At 38.0% G+C, this 24,659-nt stretch overlaps 2 protein-coding genes across 5 annotated transcripts in view; one reads left to right on the forward strand and one right to left on the reverse strand.

Annotated features, from left to right (window-relative positions):
• KBTBD3 (kelch repeat and BTB domain containing 3) overlaps nucleotides 1-712 on the reverse strand; it is a 38,317-nt gene extending 37,605 nt beyond the window's left edge. Inside the window, exon 1 of one of the 4 annotated variants that reach the window (XM_005611542.4) lies at nucleotides 425-712. The gene's annotated coding sequence lies outside the window, so the exon portion shown is untranslated. The other 3 variants (XM_005611543.4, XM_023644735.2, XM_070272744.1) reach the window with 3 other exon arrangements.
• On the forward strand, nucleotides 609-24,421 carry AASDHPPT (aminoadipate-semialdehyde dehydrogenase-phosphopantetheinyl transferase). Its single transcript, XM_005611544.4, has 6 exons — nucleotides 609-1,015; nucleotides 2,650-2,875; nucleotides 14,240-14,361; nucleotides 14,994-15,155; nucleotides 20,505-20,573; nucleotides 22,413-24,421. The coding sequence occupies exons 1-6, from the start codon at nucleotides 833-835 to the stop codon at nucleotides 22,575-22,577; spliced, it is 927 nt and encodes a 308-aa protein (XP_005611601.1). The 5' UTR covers nucleotides 609-832; the 3' UTR covers nucleotides 22,578-24,421.
• The last annotated feature ends 238 nt before the right edge of the window (nucleotides 24,422-24,659 follow it).

The raw sequence follows: 24,659 nt of genomic DNA on the forward strand, positions 1-24,659 counted from the left end.
CTGGGTCACTTGACGGCCGCAGTAAAGGATCAGCAGCATTAGCCCAGCTGCTGGCTGCCAGCCTCGGATTCAGGCGGGGCCCGCACCCGCACTGGAGGCAGTCTCTTGGCCAGGCCCTCGGAGGCAAGTTTCAGGGTGGGCAGCTGTTAGGGATGGGGAGCGTCCTGGGTTGAGGGGGGCTTCGGCAGAAGGAGCTGGGAGAGGAGGGAGGAAGGCAACTCAGGGCCACCGTACAGCACAACTCCAGGGGGCATCATGCAGTCCCCTCCCAGCCGCGGATCCTGTCCCGCCCGTGAACAAGAAGGAGCGGCAGAGGGACCTGAAGCCAAGGGAATTTTCTCCCGTGTGGGTCATGGGGGCCGACCTGGGCCCCCAGGAATAAGGTGCTACTATCCCACTCCTCCAGACCCCAGAGCTCACCCACCTGCAACTGCAGTCTCCGAATCTCCACCCCAGTCTCTCGGCCTCCAGAGGACTGACTGCGATTGGCCTGCACCGCTGTCCCGTTAGCGCTCCTCCAAGTGTGACTGGCGTAACTCTCCGGCTCTCGGCCTTGGTCCCACCCTTCGCTCCCTCCGAAGCCCCGCCCCACGTGACGACTCACGCTGCCGCAGAGCGCAGAGGCGGGGCTCCGTCTCCGCCCCCAGCCGCTTTCTCCTGGAGAGCGCTACGGGGTTGCCAGGGGAAAGTGAAGGCTCTCGGAGGGCAGAGCGCCCGGGGACGTAGCGCGACGCCCCGCCCCTTTCGCACAGACGCCGGGAAGAAAGGGGTGGGGCCACGTGAGCGTCGGCGCCATCAGGCCTGGGGAGGCGGCGAGGGCTGTTTTCAGTGTATGGTTTTCCCTGCCAAGCGGGTCTGCTTGGTGCCAGCGATGGAGGGCGTGCGCTGGGCCTTTTCCTGCGGCACTTGGCTGCCGAGCCGAGCCGAATGGCTGCTGGCGGTGCGATCGATCCAGCCCGAGGAGAAGGAGCGCATCGGCCAGTTCGTCTTCGCCCGGGACGCTAAGGCAGCCATGGTACTACAGGTCTTTGGTATTCAGAGCCGAGGAAGCAAGTGTTGGGGGAGGGGGCCGGCTTGGAGACCCCTTTCCGTCCCGGCGTCGACGCCCGCCCTCCAGCCCACTTGTGGCCGGCCTGGGCCCGGGGTGAGCGTGGTCAGCACCGCCGAGTCGCCGTCGTGTGCGCTCGGCCTGGTCTCGACGGTCTTTGTAGTCGCCTCGGCGGCGTCGATCGCTGTAGAAATGAGCCCCTCCCCCGTTGTGGTTGCAAATAGAGACCCCGCTAAACCATAAAATCGGTGTAAGGAAGGCCTATGAAGTAACGTGTTTTCTCCATAGTGAGAGTTTTTATTTTTAAGGGTTATGGAATTTTCGTTTTTTCTTTGCCTGAGCCCATAGCATGTGCTTAGTCTGCCTATTAAATATCCCACCCCTCTCGAAGGGCACCCTGCACGCCGTGATCTCTAAAAAATATTGGTAATATGACTTAGTTTAGCCTTGTACACCATGGAACTGGAAGACGCCTAGACCAGCCTGCTTTTACCAATGGAACTGAAGCCCAGGGAGGAGGCGGCCCAGGCATGCTTTCCTGGTTCGATAGCTCGGGAAAACACTGTTTTAAATAGAATTATTTTAGTTCTGTGTTTTGTAGGCAACAGATGGAAAATTGGATTGCAAAACTGTTTACTATATATTGCAGTTTCAAACAGCCTCTGATTACCATCACTTCAAAGAGAGTCATTTCTTGAAAATGTTCCTATGTCGAAACACCTTTTCGTTTGAAATGTGGGCTAGTTGATAATTTCTTGAAAGCATATTGGTGAAAATTTTTTATGCTTTTTATGGTATAAAAGAAATTGTGAAGTTGAAATTCTTGCAGTTTTAAAACTCATTGTTAGACTCGAAGGAAAAAAACTTGAAAGGTATTTTACAAAATATTATATAGTTTGTGACCTTATACCCTTGGGTATTTGTGTGATTTTAGTAATTTCTTTCTTAATAATTAATGGAGGTGGGGGAGAGTGGATGGGGTATGGGGTATATGTGAAAAAAGATAGATCATGCAGTACTGATTGTTGAGGCTGAGTGGTGGGTATATAGGAACTAGAAATACGCACACAGGTGCACAAAGATATACGTAATAGCAAACTAGAGCCGGCCTAAAATGTCCAATAATAAGGGAATGGGCAATCAAGTTGTGGTGCCTTGAAACTATGAACTATTTTGCTACAGAGAAAAATGCGCATCCCAGACCATTATGTACAGATGTGAAATCCCCAACACTTGGAAGTTAAAAAGATTATATATGGTAGAATACTATATATAGTAGGATCTCATATATGTAGATAGATAGCAAAAGCATGTGCAAATGAACGTATATTTAGATACCTAGAGAAAAGACTGAAGGATCTCTACTTAACATTGGTTACCTATTGAAGGGAGGGAATTGCTAAGGAGGGACTTGTTAAAGTTTCTTCTATCTTAAGCATTGCTTAAATCTTAATGTGGTGTATTTAATGCTTAAGTACTTTTAAAAACTTTTAAAAATGAATATTTTTCGAACCACAAAAATAGATTTTGTATGTTACAGGCCGTGTACCTAAATCTTTAGTTGACATCACTACATACTAAATGTTTTATTTACTTAACAGGCTGGTCGACTGATGATAAGGAAATTAGTTGCAGAGAAATTGAATATCCCTTGGAATAATATTCGTTTGCAGAGAACTGCAAAAGGAAAACCAGTTCTTGCGAAAGACTCCTTGAATCCTTACCCCAATTTTAACTTTAACATCTCTCATCAAGGGGACTATGCTGTACTTGCTGCTGAACCTGAGCTACAAGTTGGAATTGATATAATGAAAACTAGTTTTCCAGGTAATGTTGCATTTTTGTAGTACAAGAGTTATTAAGTGTCTTCTCTCAGTTCTTATGTCTTGAGTAATCTCAGGCCAAGAGAGGTATTGCAGATATTTAAGTTGAGGAAAGATGTGCTCAGTACTCAAAGGTACTGTAACTGAGAGAGCACATATCTGAAAAGGGTATATTTCCTTGAATATTAACAGACTTTTACATAAAAGATGGATTCTACGTCACTGTGGATTCATATAGTGCTTAGCCTAGAGGCAAAGTGAAAATGTAAAGATTTTCTTTTTGAATTATACCTCAGCTTGTTAAGTAAGGCTAAATTTGAAACTATTTTGGAAGGTTCTTCAATTTTATAAAGAATGGTTTTTCAATAGCTGTTTGTCTTTTAGTTAACTAATAAATGTTAAACCACATTGAACTCAATGAAGAGTCAATTTTAAGTAGCATTCTATTCAAAAAGCATGGTAATTATATTGTAACAACTTTGTTTCACTTAAGTATTTCCTCAAATTCATCAGTAAGCTGTTGGTTTTTTTTAAAAAAATAACCTCAATGGTAAAGTGTATTGTAGTCCTTAGGCAGCGATAGGTATTTGTGCTAAACCTAAATATACCTCTTTGTAGCACGTGTATATGAGTAAAAATGAAGAGCAAGCAATTATTGAAATGTTTAAGTTGCTTGTATTTTGCGTTGGAAATTTATGATTGCTGACTGTAGAAACTGCTAGCATTTCTTGCAGTGTTGAGTAGGCAGTTTTACTAGAACACAGGTTCTGTTAGCTACTCTATAGCTTTCATCATCACTACACTTAGTGAGCACTTACTGTATACTAAGGCCTTACATATACTCTCCAATGTAATTGTCCCAACCACCCGGAACATGCTACTGTTTTTATCAGCAGATTAAGTAACAGGCTAAGAAGAAAGCTGTTAATAAGGGAACATCTTGCTAATTTCCTAGTGCAACTTCCTAATCTCCGCACTGCCCCCACCACAGGATCATTGCTTCTGGTTCCCCCCAGCTGGAAGTTTTGAGTAAAGGTTATCCCCACCCCTATGTCTGCATAGAGAACTTAGTTACTGCATAGGTTTCGCTTCAGTCTTACTTTAGGGAAGCCTTTGTGAACCTTCATTCTAAGCCAGCTTCTTTTGTTGTAGTCACTCATAAAGTGTATTTCCTCCGTTCCGGTAATATGTCTGTTTGTAATTATTTCCAAGGGTGATTGATTGTCTTTCCCCTGGCCCTTATAAGCCACCTGAGAACGGGAACTACGTTAGCTACACCTGAGTTTGGTCACTATCACATCTCTTAGCTGTCTACCTAGTTCATAATAATGCCCAGTAAATAATGTGTCAGATGTGCTGCTATAATAAGATTACCGTATGGCTGTGACTCTCATCTCTCACTTTTGCTGTTGGTATCTTTACCTTGCGTTTTCCGCCAGCTGCTTTTTCTCTCAGCTGCTCATGAACGGTTCTGTTAACAACTTTATTCTTAACTTTGCTCTGAAGGAGGCGCTACTGCTGATAACAGGAGTTCCTGACCTAAAGTTGCTGGATAAGCATCAAGGAATTTTTTTTTTTCCTAACCCTTGAAATTGTTTGCTACATTTTGTATGCACGTGTGCATTTTTATGGGGAGAGGGTCTAGTTTTCAGCAGGGTCATAGAAGGTTTATTCTGAAAGAACCACTGCTGTAAAGGATTCAGAGTGAGCATGGGAGCAAACCCATAAGCTTTCATAGCGTTCTGTGTCCTTATGTGAGTTTTTCCTAAAATCAGAAATTATCAGAGAGACCATTGCTTCTTAGAATGCAGTTAGCACAGTTACTCAGTAATGAATGACTGGCTCATCAGGTTGATAGCTGCCTGGAAGTTATGCCTGTGAATTTTTATTACCACTTGCCTTGATGGACAGTGTTGGCTTATGGTCAGTACTGGATAAACAAGTAATTGCTAACTGAAACTTTTTATAAACGATAGGAAGGTAACTGAGCACAAATTGAACATTTAGTTTGTTGTTAATTATATTTTTTTAGACTCCCCCCCAGTGTTTTTGATTGATCTTATTTGACTAATCACGGTATTCAGGCCTTGTCTTACTCTTCAGCTGTTTCATTGCCAAAAAGCTGTTGATAAATCCAGTAACACACAGGGAAAGAACTGTTTTTCAGTTCTCACTAGGATTGTTAGTTTGTCATTAATTTCTGAAGTGTGAATGGACAAAGCATCTATTTCTCAGTGAGGGTGGGAAATAGACACTGGTTTACCTCACTGGAGATTCATTTGAGTTGCTCTGCTTATCGGAGTAAGTGAGGAAATTGAGCAAGAGAAGTTCGCCAAGAGTTGCTAAATGATGGAGGGTAAAACTTAGAACTGCAGCAAGGGAAGTACTGTCCTTTGTACTGAACGTTGTTGTTAGCTTGTCAGCTCTCAAGGTGGTTGTCAGCCTTTATCATTAGTATACTGAAAGACTCAGTTCCATTGCTCCTGTTTTGTCTGCAAGTATGCATTGTATAGGAATGTGTGGGGTCTTTCCTTCTTGTCACATTAGCTGTTTCTACTAGGTGCAGATCACTTCCTGCCTCTCCCGCTCTCCGCCATTGCTGCTGTGGCATGGCAGGAGAGAATGTATTGATGAATCTTGGAAGCTTTGGGTTTCTTCCTTCTACTGGATGCTCATAATTAAGGAGAATATTGCAACCACCACTTTATTCTCTGCTTAACGGAGAAAGAAACCTTATGCAGAAGTAACTTGTGCATAGTTGGCACTCAATAAATGCTTTTTTAATGAATGTCCAGTGAAGAGGGATTATATGATATTGGGAACCCTGCCAAACTGCCAGTGCAGTGCATTCTTAACCCCAGGGAAAAGATGTTTACAGGTAATCATCATCATTTGCTGTACCCAGTGGGAAATTTTGTTTGGTTTTTCTTTCATTTTCTAATTTTTATCTCCCATTAAAGGCTTTTACAGTTACATACGTAAAAGGAGGGATAGTTTTATGAATTGTTCAGTTTTATTTCCCTGTTTACAAAATAAGGCCAGATAAGATACATACAGGATAAAAATGATGATTTAAATTTGTGAAAAGACCAAAGTATTTTTTTCCCCGTGGTTTTACCTTTCCAAGTTTACATTTTATTATAAACTTTGCTGGATATTTATTGGGAGGACAAAATGACTCAATATTTTGAGATTTAATACTAATTTAATAGCTTTGAAGTGACCGTATCATAGAATTGTCTTTGAAACAACTGATATGTAACTAAGTACTACAGTGAGTAGAAAGTAAGTGGTGGTATCATTTGTTGGTTAGGAAGGTGATAGAGCCTATTTCTTGTCTCCTTCTCCTGTCCCATTATACCATCTCCTGCACTATTTTAATAGCTTCCTTATTGGTTCCCCCTTTTCACCTTTTTTTTGTGTGTGTGAGGAAGATTGGCCCTGAGCTAACATTTGTGCCAGTCCTCTTCTATTTTTTGTATGTGGGATGCCACCACAGTGTGGCTTGACAAGCGATGTGCAGGTCTGCACCTGGGCTCTGAACACGCAAACCCAGGGCCACCAAAGCAGAGCATGCAAACTTAACTACTATGCCCCAGCGCTGGCCTCAGCCCCCTTTTCACTTTTGTCCTCACCTAGGCAGTACTCAGTGGAGTGGTCTTTTTTAAAAAATACCTATAGCTGTTTTCTCAAAACTCAGGTTGATTCTTAGTAAAATCCAGTCCCCTTAACATGACCTCATCATCTTGTCCTCACTTACCTCTCCAGTCCCATTTCTGGCTGCTCTCTTTGCTCCGCTATTTTCTGTCCACACTCATCTTGTATTACTTTGAATGTAGCAAACTTTTTCCATTCAGAATTATTTCAAAATAAGTTGATTCCTCTGCCTGTTCTTCTGCCTACTCTTTTCTTGAGTACCTGAGACCTGAATGATAAGTAGTCAGTACCTCTTTAGAAAGCACTTTACTGACCACCTGATCTGTTCCTTCATGGCCCTTCCCAAAGTAACTATAACTTAGTTATTTGATTATTATCTGTTGTCCCTTGTGAGATGAGTTCAGGAATCATGGTTGTTTTGTTTTTGCCACAGAATACTTACCGCTTAGCAGAGTGTCTAGCACATAGTAGGTGCTCAGTGAATATTTATTGTATGTACAGATGATAGGAGTTCTCAGTTCCTCTTAAAATATTCCTTGTTTGTTGAAAAATGAAAAAAATGGGTACACAACCACAATGAAAAACAGTATTCATAGCAGATTCTAGTTGGAATTTAAACTGTTCTTGTCAGTGAGTAAGGATTAAAAATAGTTGTCACTTCGAGTCGTCTTCCTCCCCCTACATTTATCTTCCTAGCTGCTTCTCTCCTCCATTTTCATCCCCCCATATTGAATTTTCAGCTTTGTTGCTGCTGCAGTCTATTCCACTATCATTTCTATCTAGGGCAGTCTACCTTCTAGATCTGCATTTCGCAGGATGTGCTTAGTTAAAGCATTTTTTTTTTGTTTTTTAAAGCTTGGAGACTTAGAGCCTGCAAGTAGCTTAAATAAGTTACACTTTCTTTGTACTCTGAACTTCTTTCTGGAAAACCAGTTCTTTACTGACGGGGAGGTTTCCCCTTTCCCAATTACAAGATGGCTCTTTCTCACTGTCTAGAGGCTTTGAGTGGGGGTCACAGTATAGAACTACTATTTATTGCGCAGCAGCCTCTGTGTGTGTGATATGCACTGTGTTAAATGCCTTACGTACGTCGTCTTGTTCTATCCACTTAAGCATAGGATGTAAGTACTCTTATTATTTTATAGATTAGATTAAGACACTTGCTCAAGGTCACTTACCTAAAAAGTAGAAGAGCATGGATTTGAACCCACACTGCAAAGCCCAAATATTTACGCACTGCACTCCACAATATATGGCCTCTAACTACTAGATTTTATTGACATCTGTTTAAGGATTTGCAAGTACAAAAATCTATGAAAAATTCTGTGGAACTGGGTCAAATGAATTTAAATTTTTACGGAGGAACTGACATCTAAAAACGTCATGAGAATGCAGTGAGAGGGAAGTTGCCTTAACAGTTTTTAAAACTTATATTAGGCATTGTAAGTAGAAGAGTATGGTATTAGCAAAAGAATAGATAACTAGGAGAATTAAGAGTTAGGACCCAGTATTTATACATAACATTTCAATTCATTGGGTAAAAATTAGTTTATTAAATGGTCTGTTACCCTAATCACTAGGGTAATAGCTTATTGGCTACTTGAATTTGTCCTTCTTTAAACTGCGTATTAGTATTTTCTAGTCAGTGTATAAAAGCTATTTGTATGTTATGAATATTGACACTATTGATAAAGTCTGTTACAGGTATTTTTCCCATTCTATTATTTATCTATCTTTTGAATTTGGCTATATTTTTTGCCATATGAATTTTATTTTTTGTTTAAATATATGTTATCATTTCTTTGATAAATTCTGAATTCTGTCTTGTTTGAAAAAAATAATTAAGTTGGTAAAAGATTTACTCCAACTGTAGGTTGTAGAGTCTTTTGGATCTTGTCTGAAGTTGTGATTTGTTTTCACATTTGAATCTTTTAATTTTTCTAGAATTTGTATGTATAGTATGTTTTACATGCTGATGGCTGAACAGCTTTACCAGCAGAGTTAGGTAGATTAAGGAATAAACATGTAAAATGCCTGGAATTACTAAGTACTTAATAAATGTTAGCTCTGTGGTTGTTGTGATAGTTATTGTTTTATGTATAGAATGGTGGTCAGGATATTAAAGTCACCCAGGATGCCTGTTAAAAATGCAGATTCCTTGGGACAGTCCTCATGGCCTAGTGGTTAAGTTTGATGTGCTCTGCTTCAGTGGCCTGGGTTCTGTTCCCTGGTGCAGACATAGCCCATTCATGAGCAGCCATGCTGTGGCGGCAACCCACGTACAAAATAGAGGAAGATTGGCACAGGTGTTAGCTTGGGAAATATTCCTCAGAAAAAAAAATGCACATTTCTTGAAACCACCCCAGACCTACTAAACCAGAATTTCTGAGAGTACAACCAGGGATTCTATATTTAAACAGTTTTCCCAGGTGACTGTTAGGCATATTAATGTTTGGAAAACACTGTGTTAGATGTAATTTGCAGAGCCTACAAAGATTGTAACTCATCCATTTTTTTTTGAGTGAAGTCATCAGAAAGCCATTAAATCCTTGTCTCGTGTTATACAGCACAATTAATTAGAGTTAGATTTTAATAACAGTTACTGGAACACAGTAGAATTGTATATTTGGTCTGACTTCTGAAAGAACCACAAAGTCAGCAGAGGTGATTGACTTTATATTAAATGTCTCACTCACAGACCAGGGAGTACATTTGTTGCGAATACACCAGACAAAGGTTACTATTGTTAATATGTAAAATGCTTCTAAGTATTGATAGGAAAACCATTTAAGACTTGACAAATGGACGAAGGACTTGCTAAAACAATTCACGAAAGAGGATATACATGTAACAACTACCACAACAACCTTAAAGTAAATTTATTAAGTACTTAATAATTCCAGGCACTTTATATGTTTATTCCTTAATCTACCCAACTCTTTGTCCCTATTTTATAATTTACGAAACAGCCATAGAGATGTCAAATAAGTAGCAGTAAACAAGTAAGGGAGCCAGCATTTGAACATTTGACTCCAGGGGCATAACACTAAAGCTCTTCAGAGTGTGTGTGTCTATATATAAGTTTAATTGTATGCGTGTGTGTGTTAGTTTCCATGAGTTCCTAACATGGTACCACAAACTCAGTGTCTTAAAACAACAGATTTACTGTCTGACAGTTGTGAAGGATGGAAGTCAATCAAGGTGTTGACGGGGCCATACTTCCTCTGAAGGTTCCAGGGAAGAATCGTTTGCCTCTCCCTAGTTTCCTTGCAGTCCTTGGCATTCCCTGGCTTATAGCTGCATCAGTTCAATTTCTGCCTTCATCTTCATATGGCCTTTTTTCCTATATTCTCTCTGTGTGTCTAAATGTTTCTCCTTATAAAGACACCAGTCCTGGGCTGCCGGGCCCACCCTAATGCAATATGACCTCATCTTAACTTGATTACATCTACAAAGACTATTTCCAAATAAGATCTATTCTGAGGTTCTGGGTGGGCATGAATTTTGGGAGACACTGTTTAACTCAGTACAGTCCGTCCTCTGGACCCCCACAATATACATCCATGCCACATACAAAAGAAATTCACCCTATCCCCGTGTCCCCAAGTCTTAACCTATTCCAGTATTAACGCTAAATCCAAAATCTCTTCTAAATATCATTAAATCCAAAAGTTACAAATCTTACCATCTGAATGATCTAAATCAGATGTGGGTGAGACTCTGAGTAGGATCCATCTGGGGCAAAATTCCTCTCCCATCAGTGAACCTGTGATACTAGAAAACAGATCATCTTCTAAAATACAGTGGTGGGACAGGCATAGGATAGACATCCCATTTGAAAAGGGAACAGTTGGAAGGAAAAAAAGGGTCATGAGTCCCAAGCAAGTTTGAAACCCAGCAGGGCAAATTACATTAGGTTTAAGGGCCTGAGAATCATCCTCTGTGGCTCCATGTTCTGTCCTCTGGACCCTCAGGATGGCCACACCCTTTTGCCCCTCCCCCCTGCCTTCAGAGTCCTTCCCTTTTCTTGAAGGATAACATTTGCAGCCAAATAGCCCTAGCTCTATAGGCCCTTTCCTTGTGTGTGTGTGTGCATACGTGTATGTGTTAATAAATGCACATTTACATAGACACACTAAGAGCTACTGAAGGTGAGGATTGCCTCCGTGGAGAGTTTGTAATTAGGTTGTAATTCAGTCTCGTGCCTTTTCTGCTGTACCCCACTTGTACTGATGGCTTAAGGAGTTCCTTTGTCAGTAACACGAGGCTTTGTGCATGCGGTTTGTGAAACCTATGTTAGCAGCTCAGACATTTTTGTTTTTTTCTGGGTTTGTATCTGGATAAATTCCCAGGCAAGTGAGCTGATAAAGTCAAATGTTATTGTGTTACGTATTAACTCAAATTTTGGAAGACTATATATAATGGAAGCAAGACTATATAATCCAGTACTTAGAAAATGAAACTACTAGAATTTCTAATATGGCTTATTATCCAAAACTAAATTTTGTTACTTTAAAGCACACAGATGGACATTGCTCAGCTCCCCCCTAGAATACCTGGCCCCTTTTCTTTGAGAAGAGAGGTGAACTTTAACTGAGACGCTGTTATGTGCGCACATCAGTGACCTGGTTTTGGAGAGAGCTTGATGTAGGTGGGCTTTGAGGTTATGGTACTGGTAGGGATTTTTTTTCCTAGACTTAAAATAGCAGCTAAGGGTATAGACTATAAATTGTTGTATATTTATGTTTAATAAACTTTCTACTTGTTGTGTGGTCTTGTTTAATTGATCATTGCAGAACACTTAGTTAATATTTAACACTGCTTTCCCTAAAGATTAAGCTATAAGATGGGGGATCTGGTTTTTCTAAGCTTGATTAGTAGTTCTATCTCAGTGTTTTGGTTATTTCGTCTTACTTAGAGGTTCTTACATGTGAAATAAGATGATTAAATCAAAGATGATTGAATTGAAGATTGTTATAGGCATGAGTATGTGACGATATTGTTAGGAGGATTTGCCAACTTACATATCTGATGTGCTGTCAGATTGTCTGAGGGACAAATGTACTTCATTTGTCCAGTTTCCTGGATAAACTGTATTTAATATTCACTCACTGTGAATTTTATTTCCACGATAAGGCCACAGTGTGGTGCTGTTGTGCTTTGGCTGAATACAAAATCATCTTTTTCTGTTGTCAGATCTCTTATTTTGTGAAATAGGTAAGATGCTCTCAAAAGTATGAAAACACACTCATATTGGATACTTTTTTAGCTGTACATAATCAGTAGTGATTACTTTCCAGTGATTGTGCTAGATTGCTTCTTATGTTAATCAGTTCGTTTTTTATTAGCATGCATATTTAAACTTTTTTTCCTTGATTGCCCCATCATATTTAGTTAAAAATCAGAGGACTTCTTGAAGGTTATGACATTATAATTTGAACAGACTAACAAATAAAATGACACTGTAGATGACAACAGGCATATCTTTTAAAATTCTAGACTTTTTAGATAGTATTCCATTAAAACTACAGTTCCACTTGAAATATCTAATGCCGTCTTCCAAATCCAAGGTAACTGCTCTTCCCATTGTTATTTACACTGTTTGTGCCAAAGTATATTCAAGAGGAAACTGTATGGAGATACAGTGCTCCTGGTATTTAAAATCTCCGGCTCTGCTTTTGTCACTTTTGCAGGCTTGCTTGCTTTATGTATTATTTGTCGAGCCAGTACTGTGTACTGCTAATGCTTGCATTTTAACAGGACGCAAGGGATCCATGGCCCAAAAAGGGCAAGAATCCCCTCCCCTGGGTCTCTTAAGATCACAGTTTAATATTTCAGTGCTATTACATTAAATGACTTTATAGCTTTGCTGGACTACTTTTAGGAAATAATTGTCTTTTAACATTAATATGAGCAGATACAAATAATAGACATTAATCGAGTTCATAAAATGGGTTGAAATTAAGTTATTCTTCTTGAGAAGAATAGCGTGCTAAGGAGTAGATAAATGAATCAGATGAGTCTGATCAACTTGAAAATAAATGAGAATGTTTGTCTTTATCTAAAGGACCACATACCATTCATTGTAGGATCATCAGAAATATTTTCTGGCTAAATAAGAAGAGACTATTTTGACTGTGTTGAAGTGGGGGTGGTAGGGGAATCATAAACAGTTTTGTGGGAGAATTGACTTAATGTTTTCTGCCCTTGAGATAACGATGGGAAAGGTACTTAAGGTTACTGCAAGAGAAATGTAAACTCCTGTGAAGATAAAGACCATGTCTGTTTTGCTCATCCTGATAGTCCTGTCATCTAGCACTTGGGTATTTTTAGAATGAATGATCATTAATAGAAGTTCTACTTGTTGAATTTTCTTGGCATTTGTTAGTGATTAAATGCCAGTAAAGCATTAAGTAGAGGGGTTTGACGTCTTTTTTTTTTCCCCAGACGTACTTCTCCCCCTCAGAAATGCCTGTAGAGAGTAGCGGCAGCTGTCACTGTAAGAGTGGTAGTCAGGTAGTTGGGAATGTCAGGTTTTGGAGTTGGATATTTTAGAAATGTGAGTTGGGATTTAAGTAGACAAGCCATGTTAACAGAATCTGCAGAGGGACTACCTTGAAGAGGTTTTCTGGAAAATAATGTAGTCATGAACTAAGGATGTAGGGCAGTAGAGCATTCAGGAAGTAACTTACCAAATAATAGTTAATGTTCATTTATTCATACAGTAAACGTTTGTGGCTCACCTGCTTTGAGCCAGGCTCTCTGACAGGCCTCTTAGCTCTTAGTGTGTGAGGGCAAGAGCCATGACTGTTTTTAACTGTTAGTTCAATACATATTAGTATTCTGCATATTTGTAGAATAAATAAATGAGTGTTAATAGAAAGTTCCTGCCTAGTAGTAAAGATAGACAAACATATAGTTATAATATTTTGACAAAATATGAAAGGCATACCATGTACTGTTAATTTAATTCTCCATTTTGAGAATCAAGTTCTTTGAGTTTGTCATTTATTTTTAGAATATTTTGTAATATTTTGTTGTCTGTGGAACAGTGGAGCGAGGGAACTATTTTAAAATTTTTTAAAAATGAGCTTATTTCACAGCAGCATCCCCAAAAGAATAGAAATTAAAATCTATGTTTATTTGGAGAAGTCTTATTAGAAAACATGTTGCAAAACAATCATTTTGAAGGAAGTAAGCATTGTTAAGTTTTGAATCACAGTGATAACTTAGAATAAAAGAACAATCCTCTGCTTTCTACCAATTTTCAAAAAATTATAATAAATTGTTCCCTTTTTTCCTGTTATATAGCAAAGTAAAGTTTTAAACTCCAAAATAGTATGGTTCTCTTTTAAGAATGTTTGTTGTAGATTTCTGATATTCTGTCATGTATAGGAAATTTCCTCTTATTTAGGGTTTATAACAGGTTTGGCTGCCAAATCTTTAGGAGGCACCTATTAATATAGCCATATTGTTGTTCTTAATTATTTGATTTCACTATCCCTGTTAAACTGCTCTTCTGTTTCTGGGCTAACCCCTGCTTGTCATGTGTTATTTTTTTAATTTTCAACTTATGTTGATTTGCTGAGATTTTCTTTAGGATTATTGTGACTGTATCCAAAAGTAAGATTGGCCTATAATTTTCTGTTTTTGTACTTTTTAAGAGTTTTGTTAATAGCTGTTTTTAATTCTGTGTTTCCTCAATTGACAGGTCGTGGTTCAATTCCAGAATTCTTTCATATTATGAAAAGAAAGTTTACCAACAAAGAATGGGAAACAATCAGAAGCTTTAAGGATGAATGGACTCAGCTGGATATGTTTTATAGGAATTGGGTATAATTTCTTTCTAATTTTGAGAGTAAAAGCCTATGGTGATTCCATTATCTTTGCTAAAAATAGAAGCAAAAGTCTTTTGGTTACCCAGTAGTTCATACATTGCTTTAATTAAATGGGTCATTACTTGGGAACTTCATGATTTTTATGTGTATGTTATTACATTATAATGACCTTTAAGAAAATTTAACATTTATTTAATGCTCAATTAGAAGGTGGTTACTCTTAAAGCTAAAACAAAACATTTCTCACCATTTATAAATAATGTTTAATGTTTTCTGTCTCAAAGGAATTTGTACACGAGGCCTTATTTAACCAACACTTATATATTACATATTTGCCAGTAGACATTACTTTAAGCCCTTCATAAGTTGGTTAATTTAATTATCGTAACAGCTCTATGAGGTGGGTACTATTGTTATTACATGTTACACGTCAGGGAATGGAGGCACAGGGAGCTTAAATGATATGCCTTAAAATTACATGGCTGATTTGTCTCCATGCTACTACAAAACAATAGCTTGTAGCCATAATGTAGTACAGAGTTAAAAATCCAGATGTGCTGGACCTGTAGATTTTATGAACGATTTTATCTACTAAGTGCTCTAAGAGAAAACGTCTCTGTATGTTAGGCACTGAAAGAAAGCTTCATAAAGGCCATTGGTGTTGGACTAGGATTTGAATTGCAACGGCTTGAATTTGATATATCCCCCTTAAACCTGGAAATAGGCCAAGTTTATAAAGAAACACGTTTGTTCCTGGATGGGGAAGAGGAAAAAGAATGGGCATTTGAGGTAAGAAATTTATCAGAATTGCTAAAACTGTAAGAATTTCCTTATTTTGTGCATGTTTGTGCATGAGATTAATTTGTGGAGGCTAGTCGTTGAAACTAGACACAACTGGAATCCACTCTTAGTGCTCTGAAGGTAAAGTCAGGGATGCTATGAGAGCATGTGACATTTAAGCTGATAAGTGAAAGTTAAGTCATAGTGAGTTAGGTAAAATGGGAAGGGCAAAGAGGCCCTGGAATAGAAGGAGCTTCGTGTGTATGAACAGCCATGGAAGCCGCTTTGTACTGTGATGAGGGGATTTGAGAGAGATTCCTGGTTAGGCTACTAGTAAGATCATGCAGGGCATTATTGGTCAGCTTAAAGATTTTGGCCTCTTTTGTATTTTGTTACTAGCAATTCTTGGTTGCTAGTGAGAGAACCTCAACACAAACTCATTTAAGCCGAAGACATTATTATAGGCTATTAGAGTGATTCATGTAACTGGGCCTTAGAATTAGGTACTGAAAAACTCAGAACGTTATCTTTTACTTTTGCTTTTCCATATGTCCTAGCTTCAGTTTTCTCCCACCCTCGACTCTTGTTCTATACACCAGCTTTCTTAACGTCTCTGGTCTATGTGGCAGGAAACTTGGCTGCCTACCACTCTTGGATTTAACTATTTATACTGTAAACTCCCACAGAGATTGGTGAAATCCATTTCTGTTCCAAGCTATAAAAGCCCTGGAGAAGGGCCTCCCTGGCCTAGTTTGGGCCAGGTGCTTATTTAGTGACCAATCATTGTAGCCAAAGAAGTGGTCTACTGTAATTGGTCCAGCTTGTGTCAGGTGTCCAGAGCCCAGCAAATGGGTCGTATTATAATGTTTTTGCCGTAATCACCTGAGTGGTGTGCAGAGAACGTCTGTCCCCAAAATAAGGAATTAGTGGCGAGTGGATAAAATAGGAAGCATTCACTAATTTTCTCAAGAGAATTTAACAGATATTAAGTAGAGAATGATAAGATCAGATTTGTATGTTAAGACCAAGTCCTATTTATGATGATAGGTGGAGGTTAAGAAAGTGAGACGTCAAAGATGTCATGAGCAGTTCTGTGACTTAGCGGACTATTTATTGAGATATTGAATACTAGGGAACAAGTGAGATGGTAAGTTTGAGGTGCCATAGAAACACCCAAGTGAAGATGTCAAGTAGGTGAATAGCATGGGAGGCTGGGCTGAGGGGACAAATTACAATCATTAACGTGTGAATGGTAGCTGAAGGCATGGGTATTAAAGTTGCAGCTATGAGATTACCTAAGTTAGAAGAGAGGCCTAGGATGGAGAGAGTTCTGAGAATACTAATATTTAAAAGTGGAGTGGAGGAGACTGAGAAAGAGTGTCCAAAATGGTAAGAAGTAAAATAAGAGAGTAGTATCAGGGCGTCTAAGGACAGAAAGCATAGTGAGAAAGAGAGCTATATTAAAACTGCTAAGACAGCAAGTAAAGTAGAGATTCTGTCAATTAAAGAGTAAATTTTACTTAGGATACTATATTTTTAAAGAAAGTACAATTTTAAAACTATAGCCAAAATTATTAACAAATATTCTCATGCTTAAAGGAGAAAGCCTCAGCCATTTCTCTGACATGGAATCCTTTATTCTTACTGATGTCAGATAAAAAGTTTTTACTATACATTTTAACATTTACCTTTCTCTCCTGCATTCAATAGAAATTAGGTTTTATGTTCACTGCATCATTATTTATAACTTGAAAAAACTCAGACACCACCTAATTAGAAAACTGAAGCAAACTCTGGTTAGTCTTTTACTGCAGCCTTACAGGTGATGCTTAATAATAATTTGTATCCACATGGGAAAGGCAGCTTATATCATGTACATGGTTATCGGCATCCTGCTTTTATTCTATCTGATGTTCGGTGAGAAAAGAATCTTTACAGCTAGAAAACAAATTTATGTATACATAAAAAGGCTACTTGGAAACACTCAATGGTGTATAGTAGGCAGTGGTGGAAGATGGTAGTTAGGTTTTTGAGTTAGAGGGTTAGAATCTTAATACCAACTTCTTGACTTTGGCAAATAGACTTTTCTGAACATAGTTTTGTTTTTTTCATAGTATATCCTTGTTACATGAATTAATTGAAATTTTGTTACTAACTTTAATATATTTTAGGGCAGATTTGATCTAATTTGTCTTAATGATTTATCTCTAGATAAATTCCGTTTCAGTTTTTCTTACAATAAGCACTTTAGATATTCTTTACAACTTGTTAGGAGATGGAGATTTCATTTTTATAAAATATATTACATATTTTAAAGTAATTTGTTTACATTTGTACAGGTTAACCCAATAAAAATTTTATTTTATGTTTAAAAGTTAACTGAATTAGCATTAGGTGGAAATCTTTCTGCTTTTCCAGGTTTAATTCGAAGTATCTGAGGTCTTTTAGGAAGCCAGCAACCATTGCCCAAGCAACCATTTACATTGTATTATTTTTGGAAGTGTCTTAATGTATTACAGATTTTTTTTTTCAAAAGTAAATATAAAGAATATTAAATGGAATTTCTTCCTTTGATATAAAAGAAATGCAGACACATCTATGCGTTACTCATTAGAATAGCAAAACTGGTCCACCAGCCACCACTGAAGCCAGCCTATATATAAGTAAAGTGTGTTTGTGTGGTGGTGGGAGGGTGGTCTTGCTACCATGACACACTAGTAGGCCCATCTGTGTGTGACCCTCGTAGAGTAGAGAGCATTAAGAGAGTTTGTAGGAAAACTTGGCTTGTGTTCTTAGGAGTTTAGAGGTGTGTGTAAAGATAGACACACTGGCACCCGCTTCTCATCTGGAGGAACTGGAAGGCAGGATCCTGGCTGCAGTAGGGCCTACTATGCAGAGTGAAGAGGGAAGAGTCAGCAGTTGGGCCAGCTGTTCTTTAGTTTTTTGGATAGCAAAGGTGTCTGAGTTCCTCTGGACCAAATAGATGCTCTATAATTGGGCTCGGAGTGTCTTTAAATGACCCCACCCAAAAGGAGCTCCAAAAGAAAGAGGCAGTGGGCATTATATTCTGTATTAGTTGCTGAGGGAAGGAATTTACACGGAGTCGCCTGTTACATGCACTGCTAGCTCTAGGGAGCGGTACACGGCTGAAGAAATGGAGGCGGTTCTATGAAAATTCCACAGATGCCCACCCCATGAACTAAGCCAGCACTGGGATGCTTGGTATGACCCAGAGTTCCAAAACCTAGATTACAACAGCACTGGTTATTACTTTGCCGCTTCCTTCCACTTCCCTTCCTCTCTGCCACCTACCTTAAAGAAACTAGAGTGCAGGAGGAAGAATGGAAGAGCATGGTGAGGCCCAGGGGCAGAACGTGCCTTCTATTCCCACACGATGGAATCTGGCTTCTTTAGTAACTGAAAACAAGGTACAGAGAAGGTTTGGCCCTTCCACCCAGTTTGTGCCTAAATCTAAATGAAGGATTTGCACAGGACGACTTTGTTGTAGGTTAAAATGGGATTTTTGTAACTGAAAGCGACTGAAGAGCTATGGAGTTTGCCTAAGGGCTTGTCCAGGACCTGGGAAGAGAGATCCATCAGGGCATATTTGGAGGCAGCCATGGAAGAAAAATTCAGTTCTTTACTGAATGTACCTGAGTGTTTTGCCCATTCAATGCACCAGTTATGAAAATATGAAAAATAGTAAGTACATTAGATGAGTATATTTAAGTGTGGACTGTTACTACACTATAAATAGGCCTTGGAGGGTTGAGTGAACATAACAGAATGAGTCTGCTGGTCTGGACAGCCAGAAATGGGTTGATGGGAAGAGATGAGCCTAGAGCCAAGGGCACTATCCCTGGAAACAAGGAATGCAGGTGGGATGTTCCTGTCAGGGCATCTCCAAAGTACCCCACAAGTTAAAGAACCAGCCTTTGGGCATGCAGCCCTGGTGGTTAACATTTGGTGGTCTCACTGCCACAGTCGTGGTTTGTTTCTTGGTCAGAGAACCACACCACCTGTCTGTGTTGGTTCTCATACTGTGGTATGCTGCGTGTTGCTGTGATGCTGAAAGCTATGCCACAGGATTTCAGATACTGGCAGGGTCCCCCATGGTGAACAGGTTTCAGTGGAGCTTCTAGATGAAGACAGACTAGGAAGAAGGACCTGGCCACCCATTTCTGGAAGAAGTGGCCATGAGAGCCCCATGAATAGCAGCGGAGCAGAACTCATGCTGTGATTTTCCAAAAGTAATTATAACCAAAACATCTCTGTATGTTATAGTATTCATATTATTAATATATTTAGTGTAAAGAATGGAAGACCGTGTATCAAAAGGAGTAATTTTGTTTATAATAATTATAGTGAGCTTGTTTTTAAAGGGAAAATAACTGTGACCTATTAAATCTTATGATACTTAGTTATGTATTTTTTTTTTAAACATAATGTTCTTAAAGTTATCTTTACTGAATTTTATTTTTTGCTAATTTGGATATCTTACAGTGAGGGTATGAAAAATGGGCTTGAGTTTCTGATTGTAGTCTCCTATTCAACTGATGGTTTTTGGAGGAATGCCTTGGTAAAGTGGCTTTTCAGTGAAATTTTTAATAGTTTTTAATAGTTCATAATTGAGGTAACTGCTTCAATATCTATTATATTTTAAAGCTCCCTCCCCCTTTGTTTCATACATAAGGGAAAACAGAAAACTGTGTATCCTTTAAGTCTTACGTATACATTTCCTCTGTGATTTCCCATAGGCTATACTATTTAGTTAACTGAATGCTATAAACCAGTGACAGTCTGATTTTTTTGAAACCTACACTTCAAGCATATACAAAGTTCACATCACCAGCAAGAGCAGGTGGCTGTCTAGATGCACCTCTAGATAGGACACTTCATCATATAGTATTCTGGTTGGAAAAGTATAGTCTAAATGTAATTATTAAGAAACATCAGACAAACTGAAAATGAGCAATATTCTGTTAATAAGAGGAGGAAGAGTGGGTTTTCTGTTTTAAAATAGACAAAAGAAACACTAGCAAGACATGAGAACTGAGTACATAGAATTTAGAATACAGATAGTCAATTTAAGAATTATTTCAATGTTAAATTTACTGATGTTATTAACTACTGTGGTTATATAAGAGAACATCCCTATTAGGAAATAAATACTGAAACATTTAAGAGTAAAGGGCCAAAATGTATGTGACTTCTCCTTAAATGGTTCAGGGATGTGGGGGGGGAGGGGGGTGTGTGTTTATATATGTAGAGAGAGATTGAGATTTTAAAAATGTAAACAAAAGTATATCTAAATTTACATATTTCATAATCTGTGTTTACTTACCTTTTATTTTTCAGGAAAGCAAAATAGATGAGCACCATTTTGTTGCAGTAGCTCTTAGGAAACCCGATGGATCTAAAGATAAGGTTGTAAGATTTTAAGATTTCTCTGACTGTTTTCTGAAAAGCATGAGTCAATGTTGAGTTTTTTCTTTGTCGATGGAAACAGTAATGTAGTTTATATTAGGTTAGAGGTTTGTTTTAAAGATTATAGATTTAGAAGTGTTTTTATTATCAGATCCTTAAGATCATCTGCAATTTCACAGAGATTTTTGAAAAGCATGTTATCTTCTTCACATTCAAATACACTTAAATATTACAAAGAAAAAATTTTGATACTACTGTCCTAGTATGTATATTTTCAGTAGAAATTCCAGATAATCACTATCTCAGTCATCTTAACAGTGGTTTATTTCCCAGTGAGTTGGGGCTGTGTTGAATATAAGGGGAGCAAGTAGAAGGGTGTTGAGTAATGAAATTATCTGGCACATTGAACCCCCTCCCGCTTTTATAGTAATCTCCTGTAGTATTCCCAAAATTACACTGTCATACATGAGACAACTCATGTCATATTGTGGCATAAAATCTGTCTCAATTCTTCAAATCACAATTTGTTTTTACTTTCTTCAGCTATTAATTGGTAAGTGAAGGAAAAAAAACCTTAGCCTCAGGACCCTCAGCCTACGTATAGTTCTGATTCTGCAGAAATATTTATTTAATTTTTAATTTTAATATTTAATTATAATTTATATATTATAATATTTTAATATCTTTAATTTTAATAATATAACTGATAATGTTATAATAATTGAAACTATATGCATATCATTATTTTTAGGGAATCCGTGTTGGAGACTGTGGCATGATCAATATATGTATATCATTACCTCTGGAAAAATAGCTCAGTGCACAGACCATGCCTTTAGTAGACTAACTAAGGATTAAAATTCTTTATAGATTATCTTCTTTGAAAAGAGATGGCGTGTTAAAACTGAATCCTCTTATCTGAAGATGTTCTGACCCAAGTTACCTGTCCTTGTGTGCTCAAGTCTTAGCTTTACACTCTGCAGATAGCCTATGGAAACAGAGCTTTTATAATTTTTTATAATATTTGCACATGCAATACTTCCTTTCTGTTTCACTGGAGAAACCTATTCGGACAGCGTTGACATAGTTGGAAAAGAGTACATAGTTGGACGAGAGTACTATTCAGAAGACCTGGGTTCTAGGCCCAGGTCCACCATTTAACCTGCTGTGAGCTTGAGCAAATTGGTTGATCTTCCTGAGCCTCAATTTCACCATCTACAAAATTGAGATAACAACCATATCAGCATAGTGGTGAGACATAGATCACATAAAATAGGCACTGGACCTTGTTAAAGCCCTATGTACAACCCAAGTACTATCTTTACTGGAATGCATGGGATATTACAGAAAGTCTACACTGGGTTGAGTTGTGAACAAGGGCTCTATCTTAGAGTGTAAGACAGTGTTGCATCTTTGTTTGGCTATGGGAATTTTGTTAGATCCATCCTCTAGAGTATTTCTCAGAAGGTGACATTGTGGCCCCCCACTATCAGAATAACCCACCTGCCTGTTAAAAGTTACATATCTTGGGATTCTTTTTAATTCGTTTGCTGAATCAGAGTTTTTGAATGTGTGGCTCAGTAAAGCCACATTTTAAACAAATACCACAGGTTATTGTTATGTCAGAAAGTTTTGAGAATCGGGTTATTTCATATTTTCCTTAATTTGTTATATCAGTAACATTAACATAAGGAGTAAAAACAGTTATCTAGAAATCCTGCCATGTTGTGATTTAATATTACTGAAATGTAATTTGGTCTTATTTTCCTAGTTAGAAAATTGACTATAAGATTAACACGCTGTGTAACAATGAGGTAATCTATTTTTTTTCCCTTTTAGGTTCCATCCCAAGATGATTCTAAACCAACCCAGAGGCAGTTTACTATTCTCACCTTTAGTGATTTAATATCATCTGCTGTTCCTATGACCCCTGAAGATCCTTCGTTTTGGGACTGTTTTTGCTTCACAGAAGAAATTCCAATACGAAATGGTACAAAGTCATGATGCGATTCCCTAAGTAACAAAGGGAAGTGAAAACTGTAGTCTTTATCCACTAAAAAATAAATGCCTGATAGCATCAAATTTTATTTCACAAAACAGTTTTAAAAAAACAACTTTTTCTATTAAAAAAGCTGACTCCCAGTTCAAGTAGCTCAGTAGATTACATGGTTACCTCTTCTTCTTCCCCCAAATTGCATTGGATTGACAGAAGGAATAGAAAAAGTTGGCAGAATGTTAAAGTGATACATATTCATTGTAGAAAAAAGTGGAAAGTGCAGATATATGAAAAGGAAACATTTAAATTCCTATCTTTCAGAGATACTGATCCTAAAACCTAGATTTTCTTTTCAGATGTTTTTCTTGGCAGATGAATCCATGTTAATATGCTTGGGTGTTTTTTGAAAAATGGGAACATACTGTTTTGTAATTTTTTCTCTTAACTGCACATCTGTTCATAAATATACTTCTGTGGCATAACTTTTAGTGGCACTAAAGTTTTCTGTTGTATGGCTAATATCAGTTAGGATGCTTTTGACCAGAAGTAACAGTGTCCAAATATAATCGGCTGAAGTAACCAAGGGCATTTATTATCTCACGTAACACACATTTCAGAAGTGTCATTAAGGACACTTTTTTTCTTTTTGCCTCGGTCTGATTTTATTGATTTTGCTTTAGGTTTGCCTCCCTGGTGGGCATAAGAGCTGCTGCTGTAACTTCCAGTTTCACATCCTCAAAAAATTGCATCTAAAATTCAAGAAAGGCCATTTTCTCCTCTCACATCTCAGTTTTATCCTTGAAGAAAACTTTTTCCCAAGAGCCCCCAGAAGATTTTCCTTCAGTTTTCATTGACTCAGATCAGGTCACTGAGAAAGCCAATATCTGACATTATTAGCCTCTAGAAAGTAGACTCTTGGTAAGGAAAAAGCTAAGGCAGGGTTGGGGGAACGGCATTGAGGGGAACCCACTGCCTGCCGTGAGGCGGGTGTGCCACGATTTACTCTCTTTCCTCTGTTAGACATTTTGTCTGCAGTTTTTACTATAAGCAGTGGTGCAACGCATATCCTTGTAACCACATTTTGAGGTACGTGTTTAACTATGTCCTTCAGAAAGTTTCTACAAGTGGAATGATTGTTTCAAAGGGATTAAACATTTTTTTAGAGCTTTGGTAAGTATTGCCAAATTACTCTCCAAAAAGGGTGTACAGTTTATTCTTCCAGTTAGTGTTATGTGTCTGACTACCCCTCACCCCCCTACATACTCCCTGGTTAATTGTTGATTATTTTTTTAATTTAATCTTTTCCAACATAAGTGAAGAGTGGTACCTTATTTTTTAAATTTGTATTTCTTTCATTACAAGTGAGGTCAACGTGTCAGTGTTGTTATTGACTATTCCTTTTTTTACGAACCACCTGTTCATTGCCTGTTTTGATTTTAGTAAATAGGACTTAATTTAAAGTGGGAACATAATATATAAAATGCCACGGCCATCATATTGATGACAGAATCTGTTACATGGTTGTAGTGCATGTCTTGGGAGTTAAAGTCTTGTTGAGTATCAAGAAGTGAAATAATTTCATTGTTTCTATTACTAAAATTAAAAGTTGTGTGTAAATTGTATAAAATTAGATACTTTGCTTGGTAAAAAAAAATTTGGAATGTTTTGTAATCTTTTTAATTTTATTAAGCATGCCCAAGTATTCTAAGCATAGTAAATAATGTGTTTTAAAAAGATCAAGTAGTATTTGTAATAGAGGAAGCATTGTTATCCCTAGCATGAATGTAATGGTGATTTGAAAAACTGTCATCTGTCTTGTCATTATAATAATAAAACGATTAACATTATGGAATTTCTGTGAGCCAGGCATGCTGCTAGATTTTGTGTTTCTCCTTTTTTTTTAATCAAAGTTACACATAGTTTAAAGAGTCAAATAGATCTACAAATTTTTGTTTTTCCAAATGAAAAATACCACTACCGTGACCTCCTCCCATTTCCTGTCTCCAGAGCAAACACTTTCAACTCTTTCAGCTGATTTTTTAATTACCATATAGTCAAATAACACTGAGATTGCTTTTACTTGATTTTTC

Source organism: Equus caballus, chromosome 7 (genome assembly GCF_041296265.1).
Source record: "Equus caballus isolate H_3958 breed thoroughbred chromosome 7, TB-T2T, whole genome shotgun sequence".
Classification (NCBI taxonomy): domain Eukaryota; kingdom Metazoa; phylum Chordata; class Mammalia; order Perissodactyla; family Equidae; genus Equus; species Equus caballus.

Bases quoted from the DNA above. Each gene is read 5' to 3' on its own strand.
- AASDHPPT (XM_005611544.4), top strand. From the start codon at position 833: ATGGTTTTCCCTGCCAAGCGGGTCTGCTTGGTGCCAGCGATGGAGGGC. The intron at 1,016-2,649 runs GTACTACAGGTC...TTTACTTAACAG, and splicing joins GGGACGCTAAGGCAGCCATG to GCTGGTCGACTGATGATAAG. The intron at 20,574-22,412 runs GTTGTAAGATTT...TTTCCCTTTTAG, and splicing joins CCGATGGATCTAAAGATAAG to GTTCCATCCCAAGATGATTC.